The sequence below is a fragment of the Colius striatus genome, chromosome 1 (genome assembly GCF_028858725.1).
Source record: "Colius striatus isolate bColStr4 chromosome 1, bColStr4.1.hap1, whole genome shotgun sequence".
Lineage (NCBI taxonomy): Eukaryota > Metazoa > Chordata > Aves > Coliiformes > Coliidae > Colius > Colius striatus.
Window position 1 is genome coordinate 22,778,865 of NC_084759.1, and position 27,493 is coordinate 22,806,357.

General features: G+C 38.8%; 1 protein-coding gene across 4 annotated transcripts in view; it reads left to right on the top strand.

Annotated features, from left to right (window-relative positions):
• Positions 1 to 27,493, top strand: part of PDS5B (PDS5 cohesin associated factor B) — a 136,326-nt gene that overhangs the window by 8,466 nt on the left and 100,367 nt on the right. For all 4 annotated transcript variants that reach the window (XR_009818494.1, XM_061993678.1, XM_061993696.1 and 1 more), the window contains exons 2-5: positions 17,286 to 17,411; positions 18,815 to 19,018; positions 27,097 to 27,183; positions 27,277 to 27,374. Coding sequence is in view for 3 of the 4 variants with exons in the window: in XM_061993678.1 (XP_061849662.1) it covers positions 17,304 to 17,411; positions 18,815 to 19,018; positions 27,097 to 27,183; positions 27,277 to 27,374 (497 nt within the window). In the remaining variant the exon portion in view is untranslated. The remainder of the gene's footprint in view (positions 1 to 17,285; positions 17,412 to 18,814; positions 19,019 to 27,096; positions 27,184 to 27,276; positions 27,375 to 27,493) is intronic.

A 27,493-nucleotide genomic window follows, 5' to 3' on the forward strand; every position in this document is an offset into this window, starting at 1 on the left:
CGTTTTTATGAATAATTTTGTGAAGGTGCTGTGAAAACAAGTTAATTGTTATGGTGCACTAATGTATTACCGTGTTGAGTCCTGTACAGAAGCCCAGTAGGAAATCAAGTGTCTTCAAAGAATGGTTTAAGTAGGATGTAATGAGGGACACATGTTAAATGATGAAAAGTTGAGTAGCTTCTTCATGTTGAATGAGAAATCCTGTGATGTAGAAGAGGGTAGTGAAGGATGAAGTAAATCAGATCCTTTGTGTGTCTTCTCTTTAAGGAAATCTCAATTCTCTTAATAACTGATTTTGCAATTAGTTTCATACTTTTGCCGTTTCTTTTTAAGCAGACTTAGTAAATAAATTCACTGTGTAGATATGTTCCTGTGAGTCATTAGGTTTTTAGCTACATGTGCTACTACTAATTAAATTAATGGAATGTTATTATCTTTTAAGTTTTTATCTTTTAATCAGCATTAAGTGAGATGAGGTACAAGAGCATTTCAGCAGATTCTTGCAGATACTATTGGTGGAAAATCAGTATAACTGTATATATAAAAGCAGTGTATAAAAAGCAGAAAAACATATGAAGAATGAATTTTGTACGACAGGCCTTAGAAAGGACTGAGTTTTGCAGGGTGTTCTCCTTCCCCACAGCTGATCTGTCTACTCTGGTCTCTCTCTCTCTCTGGTGACTGTTGTCTAGTTTCTCCTCATACCTCTTCAGGCTTCCGGTCCAAGTCAATCCTATGTCCTCTCTTACTTTGTTTGGCACTTCTTAGACTTCCAGCATTGAGGTTCCTAAAGTGTGGTGTATGGTGTTTCTGTAGGGGTTTTTGGTTGTTCCCCGCCTTCCATTAACTTTTATTCTGTGTTGCATGCCTTTCTCTAACCCAGAAATTTTCTACTCCTTTCACCTTATAAACCTTGTCAGTCCCTGTAGTAGAGTTGATGGAAGTCAGTGTCTTGATCCCTAAGCTATTTCTGTGCTAACCTGACCTTTTTGTCTGAAAAACTTAAGACAGACTGCTCTTGAGCTGCAAGTCTGGCTGAGGTGGGGACAATTCCTACTTTTTCTACTCAAAGAACAGCAACATCTGACTGTGAGGAGACAAGTGAATTAGTGATGGCTTTAAATGTCAACAGGATTTGCCATAGATGTTTGTTAAGCTTTGGCTATATTAAACCTTTTAATTTCACGGGACTCAGAAGACAGCAACCAATAATGTGTATAATTTTTGTAGCTTAAGCAATAGGTGGAAACTCTTTGAACTGTCATTGAATCATAGAATGGTAGGGGTTGGAAGGGACCTTTAGAGATCATCTAGTTCAACCCCTTTGCAGAAGCAGGTTCACCTAGATCAGGTCGCATATTTATGAATACTTTAAAGCTTACTCCTTTCAATTGTAAAACCTATCCTTCTAACAGTCAGTAAAGTTTCTATAGTTTTTTTACTGTTACCTTCTACTTGTGTTACTTTAATTCCTAACTGTTTCTATATATGGAAAATAGACCAGTAGGGGTGTGTAGGGTTTTGTGGAGTTTGATTTCTCTCTTGGGTAGATCTTGGTCCTTCATGGGAGGCTCAGGTAGTATTGAACTATTTTAAATAAGTGGTCCAGTCTAGTAGAAGAAAGTGTGTGGCCTTACTGTATGTATATCAGCACAGATCTGAGGCTGAGTGGAAACATAACCTTTACGCTAATACCCACAGAGTTTGGCTATCATTGTTCAGTGAATGTATCATTGAGTCATGGAGTATCTCAAGTTGGAAGAGACCCCTAAGGATGATTGGATTCCAATCCCTTCTTGTGGGACTACCTAAACCAAATGATTAAGAAGGTGATTCAGATACTTCTTGAACTCGGATAGGCTTGATGCTGTGGCTACTTCCATGGGGAGCCTGTTCCAGTAACCCACTACCCTCTCAATGAAGAAGTTTTTCTTAATGTCTGAATTGAACCTCACGTGACACCGTTTCATTTCCTGGTGTCCTAACAGAATTGATGAGCTGCACCTGAAAGGTAACTGTTAAGCATTCATTTCAAATGAGAAAACAAACCATGGAGTTTAAAAATTTTCTGTCGGGAAGGCTGGCATACCTGTAATAAATAGTACGTACAGTCTTGTTTGTATCTAAACAGGATTAAAATGTTCTCAATGTATACACATTTCTGGAAGGAGGATATGAAGGAAAATAGCAAGCTATTGTCAGCAGTGCCCAGTGACAGGATCAGAGGCAATGGGCAACAAACTAACACATAAGAGGTTCTTTCTGTACATCAGGAAACTCATTTTCACTGTGAGCGCTGGCACAGGTTGCCGAGAGAGGTGGAGGATTTGCCCAATATGTGGAGATGTTCAAAAGCCGTCTAGATTCAGTCCTCAGCAGCTAGCTTCAGGTGACTCTTCTTAAGTAAGTGGGTTGGTCCAGATAACATCCAGAGGTCATTTCCAACTTCAGCTGTTCTGTGAAAACATAACTCGGCAGGGCTAAATAACTGTAAGGGTTGAACAACGGCACTGAAAGCAGTTACAAGAGTGAATAAATTATTGGTAAAGACAGTTTACATCTTGATCAAGCATATAGACACGTGTTGAAGGTAAGTTAGACTTTGTGAGTTGAAACATCGAAAGAGTCTTCAGCTTCAGTTTTTCAGTGATCTTATTGCAAGGTTCCTGTACTATAGCAGATAGCTAGACTCAATCACTTGAAGTTTCTTCTAGTCTTAAAGCCCTACCACTAATGCACTTATTCAGCTGGTTGTAGTAAATTTCATCAAATTTGTGCTTTATAATCACAATATTGGTTCTTCCTTTGTCTTCAGGGACACAATTATTTTACCACTGTGTGATTTTCTGTCACTTATAAAATTTTGTGAAAAACGAATTAAGATGTTCTGTTTAGCTGGGAAAAAAAGAAAAGCCAAACTCCTATAATGGTCTGGGTAGACAACTCCTATTTGTAAAACATCCAGCTGAATGTAATTTGTTTTCGTACAAAAACTTCTGTATGCAGCTCTAATGTAAATATTGGATTGTAATTCATATTGATTAGGAATGGATGTAGTGTTATTTAGCACAACATCTGACTTCGCAAATGCAATACCCATACTTTCTTTTAGGCCTTACAATTCTATGTCTGTCACATGAGCGCTTCTTGTTTGATCTTTCGTAATTCTCTATTGAATCATTTGCAGTAGGATGTAAAATGTTTAATGTTGTATTTTTTGAACTGTATATACAAAGTTAGGAATGGAGGAGAGTCTTGTTTGTGTAGACAGATTCTGACTTGTTACCAAAGCAGTTTTGAATCAATGGTCTATCTATAAAATTTTGCGAGATGTTTTGCTTTGGTGGTAACATACTAATATTCATGTTAGTTTGCTTGTTGTTGGTTTTGAGTGTATATGTGAGATTTTTGGTTTTTTTCCAGAATTAAAGCAGTCATGATAAGACTGAATAAGGCATTATTTTTGCCTAATAAATGTACTAAAATAATACCAAGAGTCAATACATGGATTAAATTTGATTTGTACCTAATGTCTATTTGTTGCAGCTATCTTCTGCTTTCTGTGATGTTCCCCTTATTTTCCTCATTGCTTGCACACTGCTTCTGCATCTTTTCTTTCTGCCCTTTATGTATAAATACTACAGATGTTAGCCTTCTAAAATAATACAATGCAGGGTATCTGGGTTTTTTTATGACTTATTTGTTAATGCTGCTTTGAAAATAGAGTTTATACAGAAGAAAATGGTAATTCCTGCCTCCTTCCCTCTGTTCATTTACAGCTATTGGAGGAAGGAAATAAATCATTCTTGCCTTACTGAAAGTAACTTCTGCTACAAGAGAGTTTGTGTCAAAATTATGGCTGAAGACTAGTGACAGGAAATTTTGATACACTGGTTGTTAGTTCTCTTGTTTTAGAGTATCAGTCTAATAACTTTGTCGGTTTCTGGTGATTCTATTAAAAGAAGTATTTTACTATATCAAAGGGCTGGTTTTTCAGCAACAGCAAGATAATAATCTCCTTTGTATATGGATTGAGTTCTGCTGTATTCTATTTGTATATGTTGCTTCAGTTATTGACTAGAAATTTGTCAAAACTCCAATTTTAAAAACTAGAACTCTTCCTCTAGTTATCACTTTTTCTTTATTGTCTGAACTATTTATCTTTGAGCTTTTACCTTATGGTAGTTTGTTCTCTGTGGGTGGGATCTTGCAGTGGTTTTTTTTTTTTTACTGATTTCTGCCTCTCTTCTACTTTTCTGACTGTCTCTTCTTGTTGCCTCTGTAAATATACTGTCCTGATGTGGTAAACTATGTCCAATTATTTTCCAATTTTAATGATCTTTATGATAGGTGGTGGTAATTGTACAGGGTATTCTGAGCAAGTTCTTGCTGGTACCTTGAGATCTGTGTTAGATGTTGAGGTTTTGGGTCGTTTGTTTTTTAAAGTACTTTGTCTAGAACCAATGTTGCATTTTTTTTCCTGTGGCTGGACCTAGGCAGAGGACCCCACTTCAGCCCTCTGATTTTTCTCGTTACAGTTGATTGTGTTTCAAGTTTGTAGCACATGTTCTTGTTTGATTGTTCAAATGCAATCTTCACATGTACAACCATTTGTGTTCCTCTATCATTTAGTAAAACACAAAGAAAATATTAATCTAATTCGTTGCTGCATCCATTCATCCATGATTTCCAGTTCAATGCTTAACATAAAGTTTTTCAGTGCAAGGAGGGTGCAAATAGTTTTATCACAGGGTGATAAAACAAAAATTGTCCCAGGGTAGTATGTGAACCCTAGAAGTTACATTTTTCCCTGTATTTAAATGTTTAGCCTGCAGGGGGTTTTTTCCCTATACTCTTAAAATATTATTGATATTGAACAAATGCTGCTATAGTGACAATATTCCTTTTTTATGCTCTGCATTGTTAGTGACAATGCTGCTTTTATTTTCTTGTATTACATCTTTATTTTTGAATACCTTTAAAAAGTTTTGCATAGTACACAAGTTCATGAATTCTCAGATGTTGTCTCCATAGTTGCTTTGATTTGAAAATGTGAAGTTCTTAAGTGTATATTCAATCAGTAACTTCTGATTGAATTATACCTGTTACCAATTGCTCCCGGAGTTAAGTTTTACTTGCTGTTTCTTTGAAAATGAGTATTGAGTAATATTTTTTTTTTTCTTGGTTTTAGCTCTTTTAGTGCTGCCTTTTTTTTCCCCCCCCTGTAATTTGTTTACAGTGGCCATTTGTTTGACTCAAGTTCTGTCTTTACTTTTGTGATTCCAAATCTCTGTGGTGCAACTCTTCTGTCTCCAGTGCTCTGACTACTGCTAAGTGATTATTTAAATTCATTTAGTAGTATGAAGACTTCTCTTTCCACTCCTAGTCCCCCGACAAGGGAACAAATAGTTTAAAACTCAGTTTTGTTCCTTTGACATGGACATTACCCAAAGTTGTGTTGGCATTGTATACATCTCTAAATCACTTCTGCTTTCGATTTGTGCCGTTCAAAACAGATTTTAGGCACTGCTTGTATCACCTTAATGTAAACATTCATTATCTCTGAATATTTGCAAAGGCATATCCTGTGGAATTACATACTTAGGGGATGCTGTTTGCAAAACTTAGGTTTTGTTATGTGTATATAGGTGTGAGAGTAACTTGAGATTATCCTAAGTGTGATGTAGAGGATAGTTTTTTGTCATCCAAGTATATGCATGGGGTTTTATTGGCAGAAGAATGCGGGGTTTTTTGTTTGGGTTTTTTTTATTCCAGATTTTGCAGATGCAGTAATAATAAATGAAGAGGCTCATAGGGACAAATTTCACCACTTCTCAATATTGTACAGATAGAACATTGTGGACATTTCTTACCCATACAAGTGGTTTTTGGAAAGGTAACATTGAGTGTGGGGGATTGTTTTATATGCTGGAATGGAAGTGGAATTACTCAGTGATTGATCCATGTGCTATTGGTTCACTATCTGTAAAATACTTAAAAATATCCAGAATGCTTATGCTTATGGTCTCAACTGATACTGGTAGATCACTGAGTTCCAGTCTACAGAAGATTAAACAGGATTGCAAGTGTATCCCTTGACAAATGTATTTTGAGCACCAGTATTCCAGATTTCTCACCAGTAGCAGAAGGAAGGACAGACTATCTCAAAGGCATGACATCAAGAAACCAGGTGAATATGTCAAGACGAAGTATGAAATGAGTTTTTTCCAGTGAGTGGACTTCAAGGGCTTTTGTGAGCTTTACCATCTTGCGTAATTTCTGCAGAGCATTGTTAGTAAACATTAAATTGTCCTGTTTTATCATCCATTCTCACCAGTATTATTGTAAAGACCCGTGCCTTCACACAAAACAGTTTCCTTTTTGGTACAGAATTGATGAGCTTAAATTTTCTGTATGTGCAACTGAGTTAACTTGTGTTATTGCAGTTATAACATTAGTGAAAGGGATGGCAGAAGTCTGATTTCTTGAGTTAGGTCAATGCATGCAGTTTTATTATAGTCTTACCATGCCCTTATTGGAGACTCCAGGGGTTGTTTTGACTGTGTCCTTCCAGAACTGTGCTTAAATAATGCTGAAGTATAGGCTGTGAAAGCATGGACATATCAGTAAAAACAGTTTTTGTAGGCTTTATTATTAAAATCCAGAATCTTTAGAGAACATGTGTATCGTGGCTTTTCAATAGCTTTGGGCAAGTTTTCTTTGGGACAAAGGATATGCTATGATAGTCTTATGCTAGGGAGTACTGTTTGGCTAATTTTGTATTTGTAGAGGACAGGGAAACTGGTATCTTAGCCTTGTCAGATTTATAATACATGGAGTTTAGTTTATCTTGGTTTTGTTCTTGGATATGATTGAGCCATGAACACTCAAATGCAGATCCTTTTCTTAGGATATATCATAAACTTTTCAAATTTTTTGAAGGTCAATTTTTTTTTTTTTGTTACTAGTGTTCTTTTGTTGTTGTTAAATGGAGACTGTCAAGAAAACAAGAAGTATTAGCATCCTCTCTTATATAGCTAAACTTCATGGAGCTGGATAGTGTCCTTTATATGAGAATGTTTTATTCTTTGAAGATTAGGTGGAAAGGTCATTGTCAAAAACTTAATGGCTTTTTCCCAGATTTAATGAGACCTACCTCTGTTTTGTGCATCTGCTTCTCTTCCTTACCAGAAAAGTATTATCTTTTTGCAAAATCCTCTCATCCAAGCTGCACATCCAACACTAAATTTCTGATTTTTTTTGAGTACAATAACATCCTACCGATTTGCAACTCCTTTGAGGAACTGTATTACTGTAGAGCAAAATAAATGACAGTACAGAACTGGAAATGGTTAGTAAGGATATGATATGAAAACTGTCATGTTCATGTCCAATTAAATTTAAGTTCAGGCCAATTAGAATGACTTATTGTACATTTTGTGCATTATTAGCATTTTTGTTATTTCACATACTTTACATTCCATGTTAAACACTGGGAGGACTACTTGTAGACTACTTGACTTTTTAAAGCTTTTATATAGTATGCTTTCATAAGATGACTGCCTAACAAGCAATGAGGTAGAATGTTTTCCCTAGTATTTGGCTGACAAATGTATTGCACGTGTCTATTTTACTACCATCATATTATGTCAGCCTACACTTTTTTCTGGTTTATGAAACAAATAATTCTGTAACACTTTTTTTTTAACACAGTCTTCATCAGTATTTCTTTGGTCAGTTACTTTTTTGTCTTTTCTTTCTGTTAGGGTCTTTTGCTATAGTCTTCCAGTTTTTATCTCCTGTCATTTTTTTTCCTGAAGACATAGAGAAATACGTTGTAATTGTAATGGTTACAGTCTATTTTACTTAGTCTTGGGTAGATGCATTAAAGCTGAGATCCCTATGATAACTGGGCAATTTAGTTTTTCCTTAAGCTGTTGATTTGTTTAGTGGTGAGTTCTGTTATGTAGTTCCTTTATTTTTTTTTTTAACTTAATTTGAGTGTAAATGCTGTTTCACAGATGGCAAAAAAAGAGGTACTTTTATTCTTGACATCTTTGCATCTAATCACATCTGGAAAAAAACACTGTAATTTTACAAGTTGGGTCACTTCAAGTGTTTACAGCCCCACTGGAGAGAGCTGTGTGCTGAGTTGATACTTAGTACTACCTACTTGCTTAATCTTTGAGAGGCTTTCTCTAATTTAGTGGTGGAAAAAAAAAATCTTTAGAAATGAGAACTTGGCTAGGTTCATTCCCTAAGTGATTGCAAGAGAGAGTACTGTATTCTGTGTAAGTCACTTGACATTTTTTAGTGGACATATGCTGGCTTTGGAGATATGACTTGTCTTAATGTTCTGTTCTGTATTCCTATGTGTTAGCTCTTTTCCTGAGTCCACTGTATGTTATGAAGACATTTCCTCTTGCAGAGCTACTGCCTGCACATGTTTTAATTTACCACAATGTGTTTACTTGTTAAGTTTCTTTATTAACATATTATAATTTGTCATATTTTCAAATAGTTGAAAAGTAGCATTTCCTAATTTAAACAGATGTTACTGATATTAATGAGACTTCTGTAGTGAGACCTTGTACTTTTTGCCAGGCTGAGAGTGTAAACTTTGCCTTATAGTATGGTTCTTAATTCCAGAAGACCTTTAATTAGTGGTTTCTGTAAATTCTTCCTGTATCAGTCCTTATTGTGAGTAGTGCTGCATTACAGAAATTGGAAGCTAATATTTTTTGATATTAGCAATAATACTGGTATCCTCATTTAATGATAGTTAACAGTATAACATAATAGAACATGTAAAAAAAAACCAACAAGTATTCGTCTAGACATTACATCTGAATCAGTATTAATAATAACTTGGAGTTACATGAGCACACTTGGTCCAAACTTAAGTTTTCTGTTTCATTCAATAGCAGAAAATTAACTGCCAAGTTTCAACTTGGAGTGGCTTTTTATAGCTGAGTTAACTCCTTAAGAGTAGATGTATTATGAAAGTAGATTTATTATGGAAATAGATTTAATTTACTGGCACTGTAATAATGACCTTTTAAAGTACCTAAGTCACTTCTCACCTTCATCAAATGTTGTCAGTCAGTAACACACAACAGGAGTTTACCAGTATGTAGAAATTTTGTATAAATGGCTTAATAGAATACTAATAATTCAATTAATAACCTTACTGAAGTAGAAGTATGCCTGCATCTTCTGCTTGAGTAAGTTGCTGAGTAATCTCTTCAGAATACCTTGTTGCAGCTTTTGTGAAATTATAGCTTGACTAATTTCTTCATATGTGCTCTATTGTCGAAGCAAAGTTACTGCTCTCCAAGTATTTGTAAGAGTTTATATTTGTTCATGCAAGGATGTTACCTATGGAGGGAGCAAATATAAAAAAGGCATGGAAATTAAAAAAAAAAAAAAAAAAGACAAATAGCATGTTGACTACTCTAGGTGGTCCTGCACTGGCAAGGGGATTGGACTAGATAATCTTTCAAGGTCCCTTCCAACCCTTAAGTTTCTGTGATTATATAACAGAGCTTTGGAGTGTTGTGATTTGACATGAAAAAGATTTAACTTGCTTACAATGTTTTCTGAGACATTTCAATGCAAATGTTCTCTGATATTCTAAACTATCTTTGTGTTCTTGATGGAATGGCTCATGACAATTTAGAGGCCGCTGCTGGGTTTTGGAGAACAGGTTGATAAGTATCTGCAAATCTTTTTTCTTGGTTACACTTTCCTATTGTTGGAGTGATATGAACTGTGTAAAAAGAATATATTTAAATCTCTACACATGCAGTATTCTTCCATGACAACAATTTATTAAATTCACTTTAGGCTTCTAATAACTTTGAATGTGAAGTGTTATCAGTGACTTATTGTAAAATGTCTTGCCAATATGGATTTCAAAGTGTAAGTATTTGTAGGGGTCAAATTTATGTTTGTTTCTTGAGTTTTGTATACATAATTTAAAGATATTGAGCTCAAGAATTAATTGCATGAACAATTATGTATAGATCAGTGAAAGTTGTAAAGAATAGGAATGATGACATCTGTAAAGTTAATCACCTTTTCTGGATTTTGGAGGAAGTAATAGTAAGGCAGAACAAACTTACAAGGAATACAGGAACTGATTTACTAAAGCTTTATATATCTCTTGGAAGAGATACCTACAAAAATATCTGAACGGTTAAGATTTAACTCATGTATGGATCTCAAAGTACTGTTGACACATGATGTCATGTATGTTAAGGCATAGTTTCTTTAGTGATTAGCACAGTTAATTAAATCACCATAGACAATGTGAACTGTCATCCAAACAAAATACAATTAAGTAGAGTGTGATTTAAATTCTCCTTCTAGATCATAGACACAATATGCTGTAATGATATTTATTGATATATATTGCATAGGTACTTAATATGCTAGATATCAATATATGTTTCATTTGTGTGTGTATTCTGTATTTTATACTGTGGAGCACGTAGAGTATGTGTACTCAAATTATTCATAAGGTACTGTGTGCTACATAGAAGCCATCTGAATATTGAATCTTTTAGCATTTGATATCGTGGCCAGTAGACTTAGGTGGAACTGAGTAGCTATAGATTCCTGTTAATTATGTACAGAATTACTAGTTTGTATTTTATTTGAGTTTTGTCAAATTTTGACAATGATACCTTTTACTAATTACCTTGGTTTACAGTAATGAATTGTTCCCCATCTATAGGCTGTCTGATAATCCTAATTTTACATTCAATATGATCTTCAATTTAACATTTTTGTCACAGGAGATAGATGACTGTAGTCTATTCTATTTTAATGTCCAATAAATGCAGCTTCTACTTTTGATACTTCTTCTGTGCTTTAGTTTTTCTGTTATTATGCATAGAGTATGTATTTTGTCATCTTTCTTAGTTTCAGGCTACTGTTCTTAGCTGTCACTGTCTTGCTTTTCCTTGACAAAAGTTAGGCTGGCGTAATTGTTGTGTGAAACCCTGGCTAGAATCAAGTTAAAAATAAACCTCCGCCCTCCCCCCCCAAAATCGTAGGCCCAACTAAGTGTTCAACACAGATTATTTTGACAGAGCTAGGTATGCCTAGCTACACCGTCAGTCTAGAAGAACAGAAACTTAGCAGGGGGATGTAACAAACTAGTTCAGTTTTAGGTAGTAGTTGAAGTGATAACTTGGATGCATCAAGAAGAGTGTGACCAGCAGGTCAAGGGAGGTTCTTCTCCCGCTCTGCTCTGCCCTGGTGAGGCCTAATCTGGAGTACTGCGTCCAGTTCTGGGCTCCTCAGCTCAAGAGGGACAGAGAATTTGTGGAGAGAGTCCAGAGCAGGGCCACCAAGATGATCAGGGGACTGGAACATCTTTCATACGGGGAAAGGCTGCGGGAACTGGGACTGTTTAGTCTGGAGAAGAGGAGATTGAGGGGAGATCTTATTAACACTTATAAATATCTAAATGGTGGGTGTCAGGAGGTTGGGACATCCCTTTTTTCGATGGTATCTAGCAACAGGACAAGGGGTAATGGGATGAAGCTGGAACACAAAAAGTTCCATTTAAATATAAGAAACAAAGAACAAAAGAAAAAACTATTTCACTGTTCAGGTGAGGGAGCCCTGGCACAGGCTGCCCAGAGGGGTTGTGAAGTCTCCTTCCTTGGAGGTCTTCAAGACCTGCCTGGACATGTTCCTATGCAACCTGATCTAGGTGACCCTGCTTCTGCAGGGAGGTTGGACTAGATGATCTCTAAAGGTCCCTTCCAACCCGTACCATTCTATGATTCTATGATAACTGTTGTCCAAGGGAATAGTTTATCATTGATGTTTCTCTTGTTCAATGGTAGGTTTTGTTTTTCACTATTCTTAATTTTTTTTTTCAGTAAGACTTACCATTAATCCTTAAACACTTTCAGAAGTGACCTGCAAGTTTATATTTCATGGGAAATTTAAAAGGTTCGTTATTCTTTGTCTGTTACAGTTTAAGTAATAGACTATTTCCTTGAACCTTTTAAAAATTAATATTTGTTCCTGTAAGATTGGATGTAGTCTATAGAAAATTAATAACATCCTCAGAAGTGCCGAAAACACTAAATAGGAATTATATGCCCTATTACATAATCTTGACTAACTGCTAGGCATTTACCTGACTGCTCTCTTCCAGTGCTCAACAGAAACGTGGAGTAAAATAAGGTGAAAAAGTTTGTGTGAGAAGATAAATACAGGGAGATCACTCACAAGTAATCATCACAGGCAGAAAAGACTTGCCTTAGGAAAGATTACTGCCAATTACAAATAGAGCAGGATGATGAGAAACGAAGACAAAACTGAAGATACCTTCTCCCCAGTCTCCCTTCTTTTCATACTCAGCTTCATTTTTTGCCTTTTTTACCTTGCCCCCAAACCCATCAAACAGTACAGGGGATATAAGGAAGAGTTGTTTTGGGCAGTTCATAACCCTTCACTTCTTCAACTCCTTCCTCATGCTTTTTCCACTGCTGCAGCATGAGTCTGAACTAAACAGATGTAATCCTTCACAGATGTCTCCAAAGAGGGTCTTTCCCACTGGCTGCAGTTCAAGAACTACTCCAGTAGTCTTTCCAGAACAGACTGCTCCAGCATGGGTTTCCTGTGGTGTCATGAGTTCTGCCAGGGGCCTGCTCCAGTGTGGGCTACTCTACATAGGCTACACTGTGGATATCTACTCTGACATGATACTCCGTGGGCTGCAAGAGGATAACCTGTGCCACTGTGGTTTTGTCTACGGGCCAGAATAGAAAATAGGGTAACTGTTATCTCTTGGAGAATGGAGTGTTGAATGGGGAGAAATCTAATGAAATTCAACAAGGGCAAGTGTAGAGTCTTGCATCTGAGAAGAATAACCAACCCCATGTACCAGTGCAGACTGGGGAATGAACTGTTAGAATAGTATAGGGGAAAGGGACCTGAGGGTCATGGTGGACACCTGGATGACCATGAGCCAGCAATGTGCCCTTGTGGCCAAGAAGGCCAGTGGCATCCTGGGGTGTATTAGAAGGGCTGTGGTGAGTAGGTCAAGAGAGGTTCTGCTCCTTCTCTACTCTGCCCTCCTGAGACCGCATCTGGAATGTTATGTCCAGTTCTGGGCGCCTCAGTTCAAGAAGGACGGGGAGCTGCTGGAGAGAATTCAGTGCAGGGCCACAAAGATGAAGGGAGTGGAGCATCTTCCTTCTGATGAAAGGCTGAGGGAGCTGGGGCTCTTCAGCTTGGAGAAGAGAGGACTGAGGGGTGACCTCATTAATGTTTACAAATATGTAAAGGGTGAATGTCAGGAGGATCGAGCCAGGCTCTTCTCAGTGATGTCCAATGACAGGGACAATGAGTATAAGCTGGAACACAAGAGGTTCCAAAGAAATACAAGGAAAAAATTCTCCACTGTGAGGGTGAAGGAGCATTGGAACAGGCTGCCCAGATGGGTTGTTGCGTCTCCTTCTCTGGGGATATTCAAAACCTGCCTGGATTCCTGTATGACCTACTCTAGGAGGTCCTGCTCTGGCAGGGGAGTTGGTCTAGATGATCTTTCGAGATCCCTTCCAGTCCTTGCATTGTTTCAAAATGTCCAAATAGGACTATACCTATGCTAAGGCACATGGGAAATAAGGAGGTGATTGGTGACAGCTTCACTAAGGTAAAATTCTGTCTTGCAAATTTGGTGGCCTTCTATGATAGGATAATGCTGTTGGTGGATAAGATAACAGTGACTTATGTCATCAGCCTGGGCTTTTGCAAAGCATTTGACACTGTTGGGCATGACGTCCTTGTCTCTAAATTTGAGAGATGTGGCTTTGTGTTGGTTTAGGCCCATCAGGGAACAAAGACCATGATTAGCCTTGAGTACCGAAGAGGCTGAGAATTGCTCAAGGGCAGGGAGGACTTAATTGCTGCTTAAGGTTCAGGACAAAACAGACCAGGCTACTCGGTTTGGGGAAGAAAACAGAAAATAATTTAATGCAACATCAACTAAAACATACCCCCAAAAAACCCAAAACATAACCAAAACGAAACAACACAGAGTAATACATCAATGAAGAGTCCAACCAGCCTTTTTAAGAACACCTTCTTGCCACCCCTCCCCTCTTCCCGGGCTCAGAGCCCTGATCCCGGGGTTTTTACCTTGCCCCCCCCTGAACGGTTCGGGGGGGCAGGCAGTGGAGGTCTCAGTCAGTCTGCTCCCCTTAGCTTCTGCCGTCTGTCCCTCCTCAGGACGGGTGAACTCCACACCAGTCCTCCCTGCAAGTCCGTGGGGTAACTCACACGCATGGCAGCCCTGCACGGGCTGCTCCGACGCGCACTTATTCCAAAGGCTGCTGCTCCTCTCTGCCTCTCGTGTGGGGCTGCTCTGCGGCGTGCAGGCTCTCCAACACGGCCTGGGCCATGGCCGTCTCCCCACACAGTCCCTCGCCCGTCCGGGCTCACTCACATGGAGCTGCTGGTAACTCTCAGTCCTGCCAGGGGTCTCCATAGATTGCAGGGGCACAGCTTGCATTCTCGCCACGGCTTGCAGAAGGGTCTCTGGTCTACTGCTTCTCCTTCCTTCCTCCTTCTCTGGCCGAAGGGTCCGCTTGGTCGCCTCCATCTTGTATCACTCTTCCACCTCCTGACTCGCATTCCAATTCCCGTCCCTTAAATAGTGATGGCAGAGGCGCCAGATTGGCCCAGCCGGGCCGGAGGTGGGTGTGAACCCAGGAGCCGGGGGAGAGTCCGCAAACTCTTTACCGGGTCTTCACTGCAACCCGCTCCCCCTGTTACTAAGCCAAAAGCTGCTCCTTGCTAAACCAGAACAGACTTTCATGGAGAGACCACTCAGTGGATAAGGAATTGGCTGGATGGTTGCACTCTATTTGTGGTTAACAGCTTGTTCTCCATGTGTAGAGCACTGCCAAGTGGTGTTCCTCAGAGGTGGTTGGTACTGGGACCAGTGGTGTTTAACATCTTTGTTGGTGACATGGACAGTGGTATTGAGTGCACTCTCTCAGCAAATGTGCAGGTGACACTAAGCCGTGTGGAGCAGTTGACATGCTGGAGGGAAGGAATGCCATCCAGAAGGACTTAACAGTCTTGAGAGGTGGGCCTGTGCAAATATCATGAAGTTCCAACAAGATCAAGTATAAAGTCCTGCATCTGGGTCAGAGCAAGCAGAAGCACAGACTTGGTGATGAGTGAATTGAGAGGAGCTCTGTGGAGATGGCCTTGGGGGTACTTGTGGATGAAAAATTGAATATGAACTAGCAATATGTACTTGCAGCCCAGAAGACCCAACTGTATCCTGGGCTGCATCAAAAGAAGCATGACCAGCAGGTCAAGGGAGATGATTCTCTCTTATCTTTTCTGCTCTGGTGAGACTCCGCTTGCAGTACTGCACCCAGCTCTGGGACCCTCGACATGAGAAGGACATGTTGAAGTAAGGGGGGCCACAAAGATGGTCAGAGGACTGGAGCACATCTCTTATGAGGAAAAGCTGATAGAGTTGGGATGGCTCAGCTGGGAAAAGAGACTACATGACAATGCATTAAGAAATATAACAGGGAAAAAGGTGACATCTGTTTTCTTGTGATTATTGGAGAAACTTACCTCAATGAGTTTTGTTCCCTTTCTGCTTTCTCATCCTCTCTGTTTAGTACAACTGGGTAGCACTCGGTTCAACTGCCATATACAGTACAGTATACATATACAGGTACAGAGAAGATGAAAGAACAGAGTGGGCTTTTGTGTAGCTGTTGTAGTGTATTTCATATCATGGCTGTTGGATGATGCCTGATTATGTTCCTTCTGCTCATACTTTCCTAATTTCCTAAAATAAAGATGTGTTGTTTCTATTGTTTACAAAGACTATTTAAATGTCAACATTAGCTTTTTGTAAATAAGTTTTTGTAAATAATTGTAAATTGTAAATAATAATTAAAAAAAACTTTGTAAATAAGTAAATAAATACTAAATGTAAAGCAAAAACTGTAATGTAGATTGTTACCATGAAATGGGGATTGAAAAATACAGAATTTGTTGGATGTTTTGCAGGGGTGGATGGATGAGTACATTTTATGTTCTAGTTCTCCTTCTCTTGGGCCAATAAGTCTCAATTATGCAAGTTGCACGGTCCTGTTGTGGAACGTGCTTCTAGCTCATCTCTTCTTGTGGATTGTGTTTGATTTTTACTTCTGATGGTACAGTCCTGGAAGTTTGAAGTGTACATAGATTGTTCTGGTAGAGGAAGAAAACGTTTGACTTGGAATTCAGAGTTTAAGAAAGTGGTGGCTGTTAGGAAGTGTTTAAAACTTCAAATACATTTCTTTGCCATTGCCTTGATATTATTCATTTCCTATGTTGCATTCTTGACTTGTAACTGCCGTGGTATCATCTTTTCCAGAAATCGTAATTATCATAATACATGCTGTATAGTTGTTTTTTTTTTTTCATTGTGTTTTCTAATACTTGCTTTTTGTAAGTAAAGCTTTCGGTTTGCTTCCTTCTCTACAGAAGTGGAACTTTGCATAACTTAGGATGGATTAGGTGACAGTCTGCATTTGCATCAGTTTAAAAGGACTGAGGAACCCAGTAATTCAGTTGTTTTCATAGTTGAAATTTAGGGAGAAAATACAATTGCTTGTCTGCAGCCTTTTGCTTAAAAACTTGGCTTTGTGGCATAGAGCAGAGACTTCCAGTTATTTTGCTCTGTTCCTGTCCCTTCTTCGTCCTTGGTCTGCTGCTTGTCCGGCAGTATTGGCAAATTGAAGTTGGTGGTGTGTAACACTTGAACAGCACTACTGTTCAGACTTTTGGGGAAATCATGCTCTATTAAATTGTTTGGAAAACACAAAGTCTACTTCGGATGTCTTTTTTTTCTAAGAGTCTGAAAATACAAGCTGGCTAGGACTCGTTACCAACTGGTGGAAAGTGTTTCATAGAGTACGATGATTCCTTATTGCATTTTGGAGTGTGAAGATCAAATACATTTGGGAATGAGGAGTAACCCTTAAGATTCTCTGTATGTGTTAGCTTTTCGCTGCTGCGTACTTCTTGAGAATTTTAATGTAGTATAGCGCAATTTACCTGAATATCAAAAGCATTGCTGTCTGCTACAATATAGGTTACTGAAAATAATTAAAATCTCTTGTCCTTTTTTTTTTTTCCTTGTATGGATTTTGTCAGTATATTTCTAGTTGGATTTATTTGTAGGACAGATAATGCAAACATAAACTAGCTTAACAACATTAACTTCTTAATTTCTTTTCCAGTTTTAAATTTTCGAAATCATGGCTCATTCAAAGACGAGAGCCAATGATGGGAAAATCACTTATCCTCCAGGAGTCAAAGAAATCTCTGATAAAATATCTAAAGAAGAGATGGTGAGAAGGCTAAAGGTTAGTAAACAAGTAACTATTTGCAGATTGAAGTTTCTGCTATACTATTACTGTATCTTCTGTCTGAAAGGATAATTTTTCCTTTGCTTTACTTTTTGTGTGCTCAGGAGGAGGAAATTGTTGACTGTTGTGCCTTCTGGTCTACCACTGTTTTGAAACGACTTGGCCAAAAACATTTAAATGAGGTTATAAAAAAATCATCAGTAGAAACAACCTATAGTAATTTCAAATACTTCCTAAATTTTATTTCAGCTTCTACAGTAAATCAGTACTTTTAGAGAAGAAAGGAGTGGAAAACATGAAAAAAGTGAATTTTGGGGAACTAACTCCCCAGCCTGTAGCAAAGTAATTTTTAGGACTTAGGGTTGTGGGGCTTGGGTTTTTTTGGAGGAATCCCACTGACGTTATTATTCTTGAAAAATATTACTCTCTGCACTTGTGAAATACATGAGGATTATTACTTTATTTTTTAGGATTATGTAATTAAGTCTTTATTACTATTTTGTTAGTGAGAGTTTAAACTCCTTAAACTCTCACCCCTTCCTCTCTGATCTAAATAAGAAATTGGAGAACAGCATAATTATGTTGTTTTGTCAATAGTTTTTTTTTTTTTTCTTCTCCAAACAGTTTTTAAAATACAAGGATTCTCACCAACTAGCAGTTACTAATTTTGCCTTTTCTTGCTTTTGTGATACTTTGGGTGTTAAACATATTTTGTCCTAGACTTTTTTCTTGTGAAACTTCAGTCTACTGGACCCTAGTAATGCTAATGGGCATTTTAGTCCTGTTGTACAACATGCATGTTGCTGGGCTACACTGAGCTTATTCAAGCTCTCTATAAGCTACCACTGAAAGTGTGTGCTTCCCTTCTGGGCAGCACAGGGGATAAACCTATCCTCAGAGCAGTATCAGAGAAGACACTGAATCTGAAAGAGAATAAATGGAAAATAAATCATAACCCAAAATACCTTAGGGAGAAATAAATATTTTTAATGAAGTTTTGCTGCATTTTAAGTTTTTCGGTGAAAGGCTAGAAGAGTGAATGCTGGGGTTTTTTTTTGTTTTGTTTTGGTTTTTTTTTTTTTTTTTTGTTTTTTGTTTTTGTTTTTTTTTTCCAGTGGCCAAAATGACTGTATGGTTTCTTAAATAGGTATGTCAAGTACTACAGGTAGGCTCAGTATCTCTACTGAGACGATTTGTTGAGACAACTGATAGAGAGGACTTGACTAGGACCTTCCTGTGCCTCAGGAAAAAAAAAGACACTGGTTACTCAAATAAGTACTATTGCATTGCTAATACTGCTTCTGATAGAAGTTGTACAGGAACCAGGAGAGGAACTTTTCAGTAAGGACTCTAACACCAAGTACTTAATTTTAGATACTGTTGTCTGTTTGTCTTTTTAGATGGTTGTGAAAACTTTCATGGATATGGACCAGGACTCTGAAGAGGAAAAGGAGCTTTACCTAAATCTTGCTTTACATCTTGCTTCAGATTTTTTCCTCAAACATCCTGATAAAGATGTACGCCTGTTGGTAGCATGTTGTCTTGCTGATATTTTCAGAATTTATGCCCCAGAAGCTCCATACACTTCACCAGATAAACTAAAGGTAAATTGAATTAATCTCTTTTACCACACCAGGTGGTATGATTTAGAATGCCTTTTACTTGTTTTTCGTTCTGCTTCAGCCTGACATTTAGGTGGCTCTGGGATAGGAGCGTTGGTCAGGTCATATGTTCATCAGACAAAGTGATGCATACTACATCTTAAAATAACTTGTAGATTTTTGGATTTATATTGAAAATTAATATTTACTGAACTGTTATTAGGATTTGCAGACAGTGATTTGTTACTTCAGAAATATTGATATGTCTATAGCTTTTTTCATAATCCTTTGGAAGATAGTTAATCCCTTTGATGGGGAAAATACCCCTGCTATTTCCAGTTAAACTACCACGAGATGATTACTGTGTTTTGTAGATAAAATCTGTATTGAGACAACATAGTAGTATTTTTGTACAGAGGATAATTATTTCTGATATGAATTGGAAAACTCTACAAACATCACTGATCCCACTAGATGGAGATGGTTGATAGAGAAATGCCAGATTTGAAAAAAGCAGTAGAAATGTGGGGATTTGTTTCAGGGAAAAAAAAATAGATTTTGTGTGCTGTCTTAAATTGTAGTCAAACCTGCTTTCCAACTGCCAAACAACATCACTTACATAGACTGAATCTAGAGTGAACTGAGTCTTAGAGAAAACCTTGCAAGGCAAGATAACACAGTAAAATGTGTGCTTTTGTGTCTCCATGGTTTAAGAGTGTATGTGGCCTTTTTATTGTGTTTTATTTTTTGCTTGTTTTGTTTTTTCCACAGTAGGATTAAAAAATGGTTGTGGTAGAAGAATCACCTGTTACAGTAGAAGTGACTCAATTTCTGATCTAGTGGTTGTGCCAGAAGTGCTTCCTACTTGCTAAGTAGAGCAAATGGTACAATTTCAGCTATGGTACATCCTTTGTTTCCAGACAAAGAGAGATAACTAGGGATTTCTGTTAGTTGTATTTTCTTAGCTCTGAATTGTTGCACTTTTGATTACATACTATCTAGTAATCTTACGTACTGATTATACTTCATCATTATACTACATCTTCAAGTAGAGCTTTCTCTACTGTGCTATATTTGTCCAGTTTTGAGGCACCTTGATTTTTGCTTGAGCAAAATTAGGCTTAGAGCTGTCTTATTTTTTTCTGAGTGGGCTAACAAATTATAGTACTCCTTTTCATGGAGTTTCATAAGTTGCAGATTTTATAGTAGAAAATGTTGAAGATGTACGTTCCTAAAGAGGCTAGGAACTTGTGCTATCGTCATGCGGTTCTGCAGTCTGTACAGATTTCAGAATTCGCTTCTTGATGCAAATTTCTAAACACATTTTGAGAAATAAAGAACAACGGAGACCTTTTCCTAGGGCTATTGAGATAGGTTTTCACAAACCTGTTTCTGCTGAACAAAACTTTTGTGGTTGCAGGACAAGCTCTGATAGATACGTCGAAGAGTTTCATCCAGTTTATGACAAAGAGGTAAGAGGAAGAATGCTTCCTCTTGGGTTATATCTTGGCACTGTTTTTACCCAGTATTTCCTGTCATAGCCATCCTGTAGGTTTGAGTCTCTTTTAGTTATTTAGCACCAAAGTTGAAGGCAGTAAATGGAAGTACTGAAGAAGATAATTTCTTGAGAGGGAAAAACTGTTGGTTTTTTTTTTTTTTTCCTTGCTTCAGACACTTTGGATGTCTAGCTTAAGTGTTATTCAAGTGAGATACTAAGAGAAGGGATTGGAATTTGAGGTTTCCCTCTCTTATATGTATCCTCAGTAAAAATCTTAATGATCCTTGCTGAGTGTTGAAAAAACTTTGGAGTGGAAAATGTCATGAGTAGAATCACAGAATTGTTTTGACTGGAAAAGAGACCTTTAAGATCATCATGTCCAGCCTTTGTCCCAGCCCTATCAACCACTTGACCATTTCCCCACATGTAACATCCACCTGTCTCTTAAACATCTCCAGGTATGGTAACTCCACCACCTCCCTGAGCAGGCCATTCCAGTGCCTGACAACCCCTTCAGGAAAGAAATTCCTCTTCATATCCAGCCTGAGCCTCCCCTGGTGCAACTTGAGGCCATTTCCTCTTGTTCTATTGCTTGTTACTGGGAGGAACAGACTGACCCCTGCCTTGTTACAACTTCCTTTCAGGTACTTGTAAAGAGCATTAAGGTGTTCCCTGAGCCTTATTTTCTGCAGGCTAAACAGCCCCAGATCCCTCAGCCGTTCCTTATAGGAGACATACTCCAAATCCTTTATTAGTTTGGTAGCCCACCTCTGTATCCTCTCCAGCACCTCAATGTCCATCTTGTAGAGAGGAGCCCAAAACTGGACATGGGATTTGATCTCCGGCCTCACCAAAGCCGCGTACAGGGGAATGATCACCTCCCTCCTCCAACTGACAACACTGGTCCTGATCCAGGCTAAGATGTCACTGGCCTTCTTGGCCACCTGGCCACATGGCTGGCTCATATTCAGCTGCTGTCAGTCAACACTGTCAGGTCCCTCTCTGCCTGGCAGCTTTCCAGCCACTCCTCCCTCCCCAAGCCTGTAGAGCTGCTGGGGGTGGTTGTGGCCTAAGTGCAGGACCCAGCACTTGACCTTATTAAAATTCACGGCATTGACCTTGGCCCAGCCATCCAGCTTATCAAGATCTCTCTGTAAAGCTTCCCTACCCTCAAGCAGATGGGCACTTCCACCCAGCTTGGTGTCATCTGCAAACTTACTAAAGGTACACTCTGTCCCCTCATCATTAATAGAGATGTTAAATAGGAGTGGCCCCAGTACTGAGCCCTGGGGAACACCACTTGTGTTCAGCTGCCAACTGGATTTAACTCCATTGACAAAGACTCTTTGGATTCAACCATCTAACCAGTTTTTCACCCAGGAAAGAATATTCCCAAGCCAAGAACAGCCAGTTTCCCTAGGAGAATGCTGTGGGAAACAGTGTTAAATGTCTTACTAAAGTCAAGGTAAACAACATCCACAACCTTTCCTTCATCTAACAAGTGGGTCACCTTGTCATAGAAGTAGATGAGGTTTGTTGGACAGGACCCACCCTTCATAAACCCATGCTGACTGGGCCTGATCGCCTGGATGTCCTGCATATGCTGCATAATATAGCTTAGGATGAACTGCTCCATCAGCTTCCCAGGCACTGAAGCCCAGCTGACAGGCCTGTAATTTCATAATTCCATCTCTTTTCATATCTGGGTGTTAAATTGTGTGACTTCCAATCAGATGGAACCTCCCCAGTCAGCCAGGACTGCTGATAAATAAGTGATAATAGACTAAAAGCAGAGCTGGAGCAGGATTGCTCTTCTAGGATCTGGAACCTTCCAACTTAGTCCTCAGTCTTGGGAAAGCCTAAAGCCCAAATCTAATTTTCAGCAGACAAAGATGTTCTAATCTCTGCTGTCTGTCTAGAAAAGAGGAGGCTGAGGGGAGATCTTATTAACATTTACAGATATCTAAAGGATGGGTGTCGGGAGGTTGGGACATCCCTTTTTTCTATAGTAGCTAGCAACAGGACAAGGGATAATGGGATGAAGCTGGAACACAAAGTTCCACTTAAACATAAGAAAAATCTATTTCACTGTGAGGGGTGAGGGAGCAGTGGCACAGGCTGCCCAGAGGGGTTGTGGAGTCTCCTTCGTTGGAGATCTTCAAGACCTGCCTGGACATGTTCCTATGTGACCTGATCTGGGTGAACCTGCTTCTGCAGGAGGATTGGACTAGATGATCTCTAAAGGCCCCTTCCAATCCAACCATTCTGTGAAACCATTTCAACAAATTGATTGTTTGTCTTCTTGGCTGAAATGGACATGTATAAGGGTGTAGATGGTAGTTCAGATACGTTCTGTGGTGAAAGCCATGTCTCTGATGCTTTTGAAAGCCATTATGTGGTTAACCGATATCGAAAAAATAATCCCATAATAAGACCATCAGTGTTCTTCCTAAAGTTAAAGTTGAATTTCAGAGTCTGAATTCTAATGTAGAGTCTGATGTGGAACTGTGTTGTCCAATTTGTGAAAGTGTTGCTTTGTTCTAGCTGCAGCCAAAATTCATTTTATTCTGTTTTGTACTTCTAAATGCATGTTCAAATGGTATTCTGTATGCTCAAAAAATGAAAAAACTTTGGATTGTATAATACAATACACTAGGTATTAAAAACTAGTGAGTATTTTTGAGTTTAGTGTGTCTTGATGTGATTAAAACAGGAATAGGGAAAAAATAAAACCAAGTTAGTAATACTTTTTCAAATGGTACCATTGTTATTTTTGAAACATTCAGATGCTAGAGGTTGTACGTGAGTGCTATTCATTAAAGTATGTGTTCATGTACAATGCAGTTCTGTATTTCAGGGACAATTAGTTTTGGTTCAATGAGATCATAGAATCATAGAATGATAGGGGTTGGAAGGGACCTTTAGGGATCATCTCGTCCAACCCCCCTGCAGAAGCAGGGTCACCTAGATCAGGTCGCACAGGAACCTGTCCAGACAGGTCTTGAAGACCTCCAGAGAAGGAGACTCCACACCCTCCCTGGGCTGCCTGTGCCAGGGCTACCTCCCCCTCACAGTAAAGTAGTTTTTTCTTATGTTTAATTGGAACTTTTTGTGTTCCGGCTTCTGTCTGTTACCCCTTGTCCTGTCACTGGATACAACAGAAAAAAGGGGTGCCCCATCCTCCTGACATCCACCATTGAGGTGTTTGTAAATAGTAAGATCCCTGCTCAGTCTCCTTGTATCCAGACTAAACAGCCCCAGTTCCCTCAGCCTTTCCTCATAAGGAAGATGCTTCAGTCCCCTGATCATCTCGATGGCCCTGTGTTGGACTCTTCTTAAGTTCTCTATCCCTCTGGGACAGAGGCTCTGGGGAGCCCAGAATGGGACACAGGACTCCAGATGAAGCCTCACCAGGGTAGGGTAGAGTAGGGGAGGGAGGAGAACGTCCCTTGATCTTCTGGTCACATGCTTCTTGATGCCTTCCAGAATGCCATTGGCCTTCTTGGCCACGAGGGCACTTTGCTGGCTCATGTTTAGCTTATTATCAATCAGGACTCCCAGGTCTCTCTCTGCAGAGCTGCTCTTCAGCAGTTTGACCTCCAGCGTGTACTGATGCATGGGGTTGTTCCTTCCCAGATGTAGGACTCTGCACTTGTCCTTGTTGAACCTCATGAGGTTCCTCTCTGCCCAACTCTCAAGCCAGTCGAGATCCCGCTGAATGGCAGCACAGCCTTCTGGGGAATCAGCCAGTCCTCCCAGTTTGGTGTTATCAGGGAACTTGCTGAGGGTACACTCTGTCCCCTCATCCAGGTTGTTAATGAAGATGTTGAACAACTATGGCCCCAGAACCGATCCCTGTGGAACTCCACTGGCCACAGGCCTCCAACTCGATTCTGTGCCTTTGATCACCAGTGTCTGGGCTCTGTTGTTTGACCAGTTCTTGATCTACCTTACTGTTCCCTCATTTAATCCACACTGTCTGAGCTTTCTGATGAGGATATTATAGGAGATAGTGTCAAAAACCTTGCTGAAGTTGAGGTAGACAACATCCATTGCCAGCCAGTTATGCCCTTATGCACTCATAGAAGGCTATCATATTGGTCAAACAGGATTTCCCTTTAGTGAATCCCTGTTGATAACTATCTTTTCTTCCATATGTTTAGTAGCAACATTCAGGATGAGTTGTTCCATCACCTTTCTAGGGATGAAGGTCAGGCTGACCAGCCTGTAGTTTCCCACGTCCCTCTTTCCCTTTTTGAAGACTGTTTTGACATTGGCCTTTCTCCAGTCCTCAGGCACCTCACCTGTCCTCCATAATTGTTGAAATATGGAGAGAGGCTTAGCAATCACATCAGCCAGTTCTCTCAGCACTCTAGGATGCATCCCATCAGGACCCATTGACTTACAAGTGTTAAGCTTGGCCAACATATCTTTAACCTCTTCCTCTTCCACCCAGGGTAAGTCCTCTGCTGTCCTGGCCATCCGGTTATCCTTGCTGGACTGGGCTTCCTGAGGGCCAGCCTTAGCCGTAAAGACTGAAGCAAAGAAAGCATTCAGTAGTTTGGCCTTCTCTGCATCCTCAGTCACCAGGTCACCCTCTATGTTCAGCAGCAGGCCCACGTTCCCCCTCATTTTCCTTTTGCTACTGATGTACCTGAAAAACCCCTTCTTCTTTTCCTTTAGCGTTCCTGGTTGCACTCCTGCATGCTTTGATAATGTTCTCATACTCTTCCCAAGAAAGCAGGCCCTTTTTTCACCTCTCATAAATGTCTGCTTTCTCACTGAGTTGTCCTAGCCACTCTTTGTTTATCCATGAAAGTCTCCTACCACCTTTTCCTCCTTTTTTACTGTGGGAACTCACTGATCCTGGTCTTGGAGGAAGTGGTTCTTGAAGATCAACAAGTTCCTGTGGTCTCTTCTACCATCTAGGATCCTATCCTATGAGATCCCTCCAAGCAGGTCTTTGAATCACATGCTGTAAATGTGTCATCCTGAGCTACAGGATAAAAAAATAGATATGTTGTTAAATTAACCGGTTAAGATTTATTGGCACAAATGAAGTTAACTAGAAAAAAATTATACACAGGGAATGAGGTCTATGGTGTAGTTTTAATACTTGGTATTGGTCATTTTCTCCAAAGCTCCCTCCTTTAATTGAATCCTATCCTTCACTGAGACTCAATTTTTATGTCTTCTAAACTTCACAGCACCTCTAGTATCCAAGTTTTTGATGTGACAGAATTCATGGTGGATGTCTCCTAGCTTGCTAGTGAGTGGTTCAGGCACTAGTTTTTAAGGGGAGATTCTTCAGACTGGCTTTTGTTTGTAGACTGATTGCTCTTTAGTGGTTGGAGTCAACTAGATGTGTCCTTTGAACTGTCTTCTGGTTTGATTTCAACTAAAGAGTCTAGTTCGTGTGTTCTATAACTGATCTGAAGTGTCAATCAGTGTCAATTCTTCTGATCTTGCTTAACACTTCAAAGACAGAATCTTATGTAGCTGTATCTCTGAAAAATATACTTGTGCTTTTTTTACCAAGAAATGATGATGTCAAGTGTAATCTAATTGTTGTTTTCACCTACAACCACAGTAAATGCTTGACTTGATGCTAAGGCTGGATTTTATGGTTGTAGCCTTGGAAAAAAGTAATCTAGATCTCATCTTTTGTCCATGTCATTATTCTTGGGAGGTTGAGGGGAAAACATCCTTAGAAAGTCATAGAAGACATTCTAGATTATTTTAAAGTTAGTTTTCTCAGGATTAATTATAAGGCTTTATTGTACTTATTATGGCAACTTTATACCTTCTGGAATTTGATTTATACTGAGATTGCTAGATAAAATATTATGTACAGACAGTTGAGATTGTGAACACTATTTCTGGTGTTACATGCTTCTGACCATTTTAATATAGTAGCTATTTCCAGCTGTTCGTGTTCTGGATATAAAAAGCATTTAAGAAACATGTCCCTATGTGTTTCTCGTCAGTTTATAGTTCATTGTTCTTTATAACCTGCTGGAATTTGTTCTGTGTGAGACTTCTCTCAGGAAGTCTTCTGGTGTTGAAAGTTGATAAAGGAAGCAGGACAAGAGATGTGATTTGTGTCGGTAGTGCGATGATTGAGAAGTGTACAAACAATACAATGTAAATATATAATACTCTTAGCAAAGCTGCAGTTGCCTACTGTGTTTTTTTCTCCTTCTCCTGTCAAAATCTGTTCTAGTATAAAGTAAATATACTAAATTTATTGTCTTTCTGAACAATCTTTTTGACTTCTACAGTGCGTCAGCCAGTTGTAGCTGTTTGTCAAGTTGAGTGCTTTGCTTTGCAAAAGAAAAACATTTACCACTTCAAAAAAGAAGTTATTTTCTCAACCTTTTAAAGAAACATCAAGCATTTAAAAATTACTCATTGACGTTCTCTATAGTGTTTTGTAGATAATCTTCTCTTGAACAGTGAAGTAATGTATCTGTCATTGCTGCATATTTTGTGGTGGTAAACAATGTTAGTAATTTTAAAAGGTGATTATTTTATTTTTGAAAGTTTCATTGCATTTGATTAAATAACTGTCACTTTTTTTCAGGATATATTTATGTTCATAACCAGGCAACTTAAGGGTTTAGAAGATACAAAAAGCCCCCAGTTTAATCGATATTTTTATTTGCTTGAGGTAAGCTTTGTGAGTTATCTCATAAAAACTGTTAAATGTAAGTTTTCAACTTAGTCTTGTATTAACAATTTCTATTTTTTCTTATCAACACAGAACATTGCTTGGGTCAAGTCTTATAACATATGTTTTGAATTAGAAGACAGCAATGAGATTTTTACTCAGTTGTACAGAACACTGTTTTCAGTAATAAAGTAAGTATTGCCACCCCTAATTGTAATATACTATTGAATGGTTGAGGTCAAGTATTTTTAACTGAAGTGTTCGGTGTGCCATGTCTCTTTTAAGCATTAACCAGCTTAGTATTGTAATT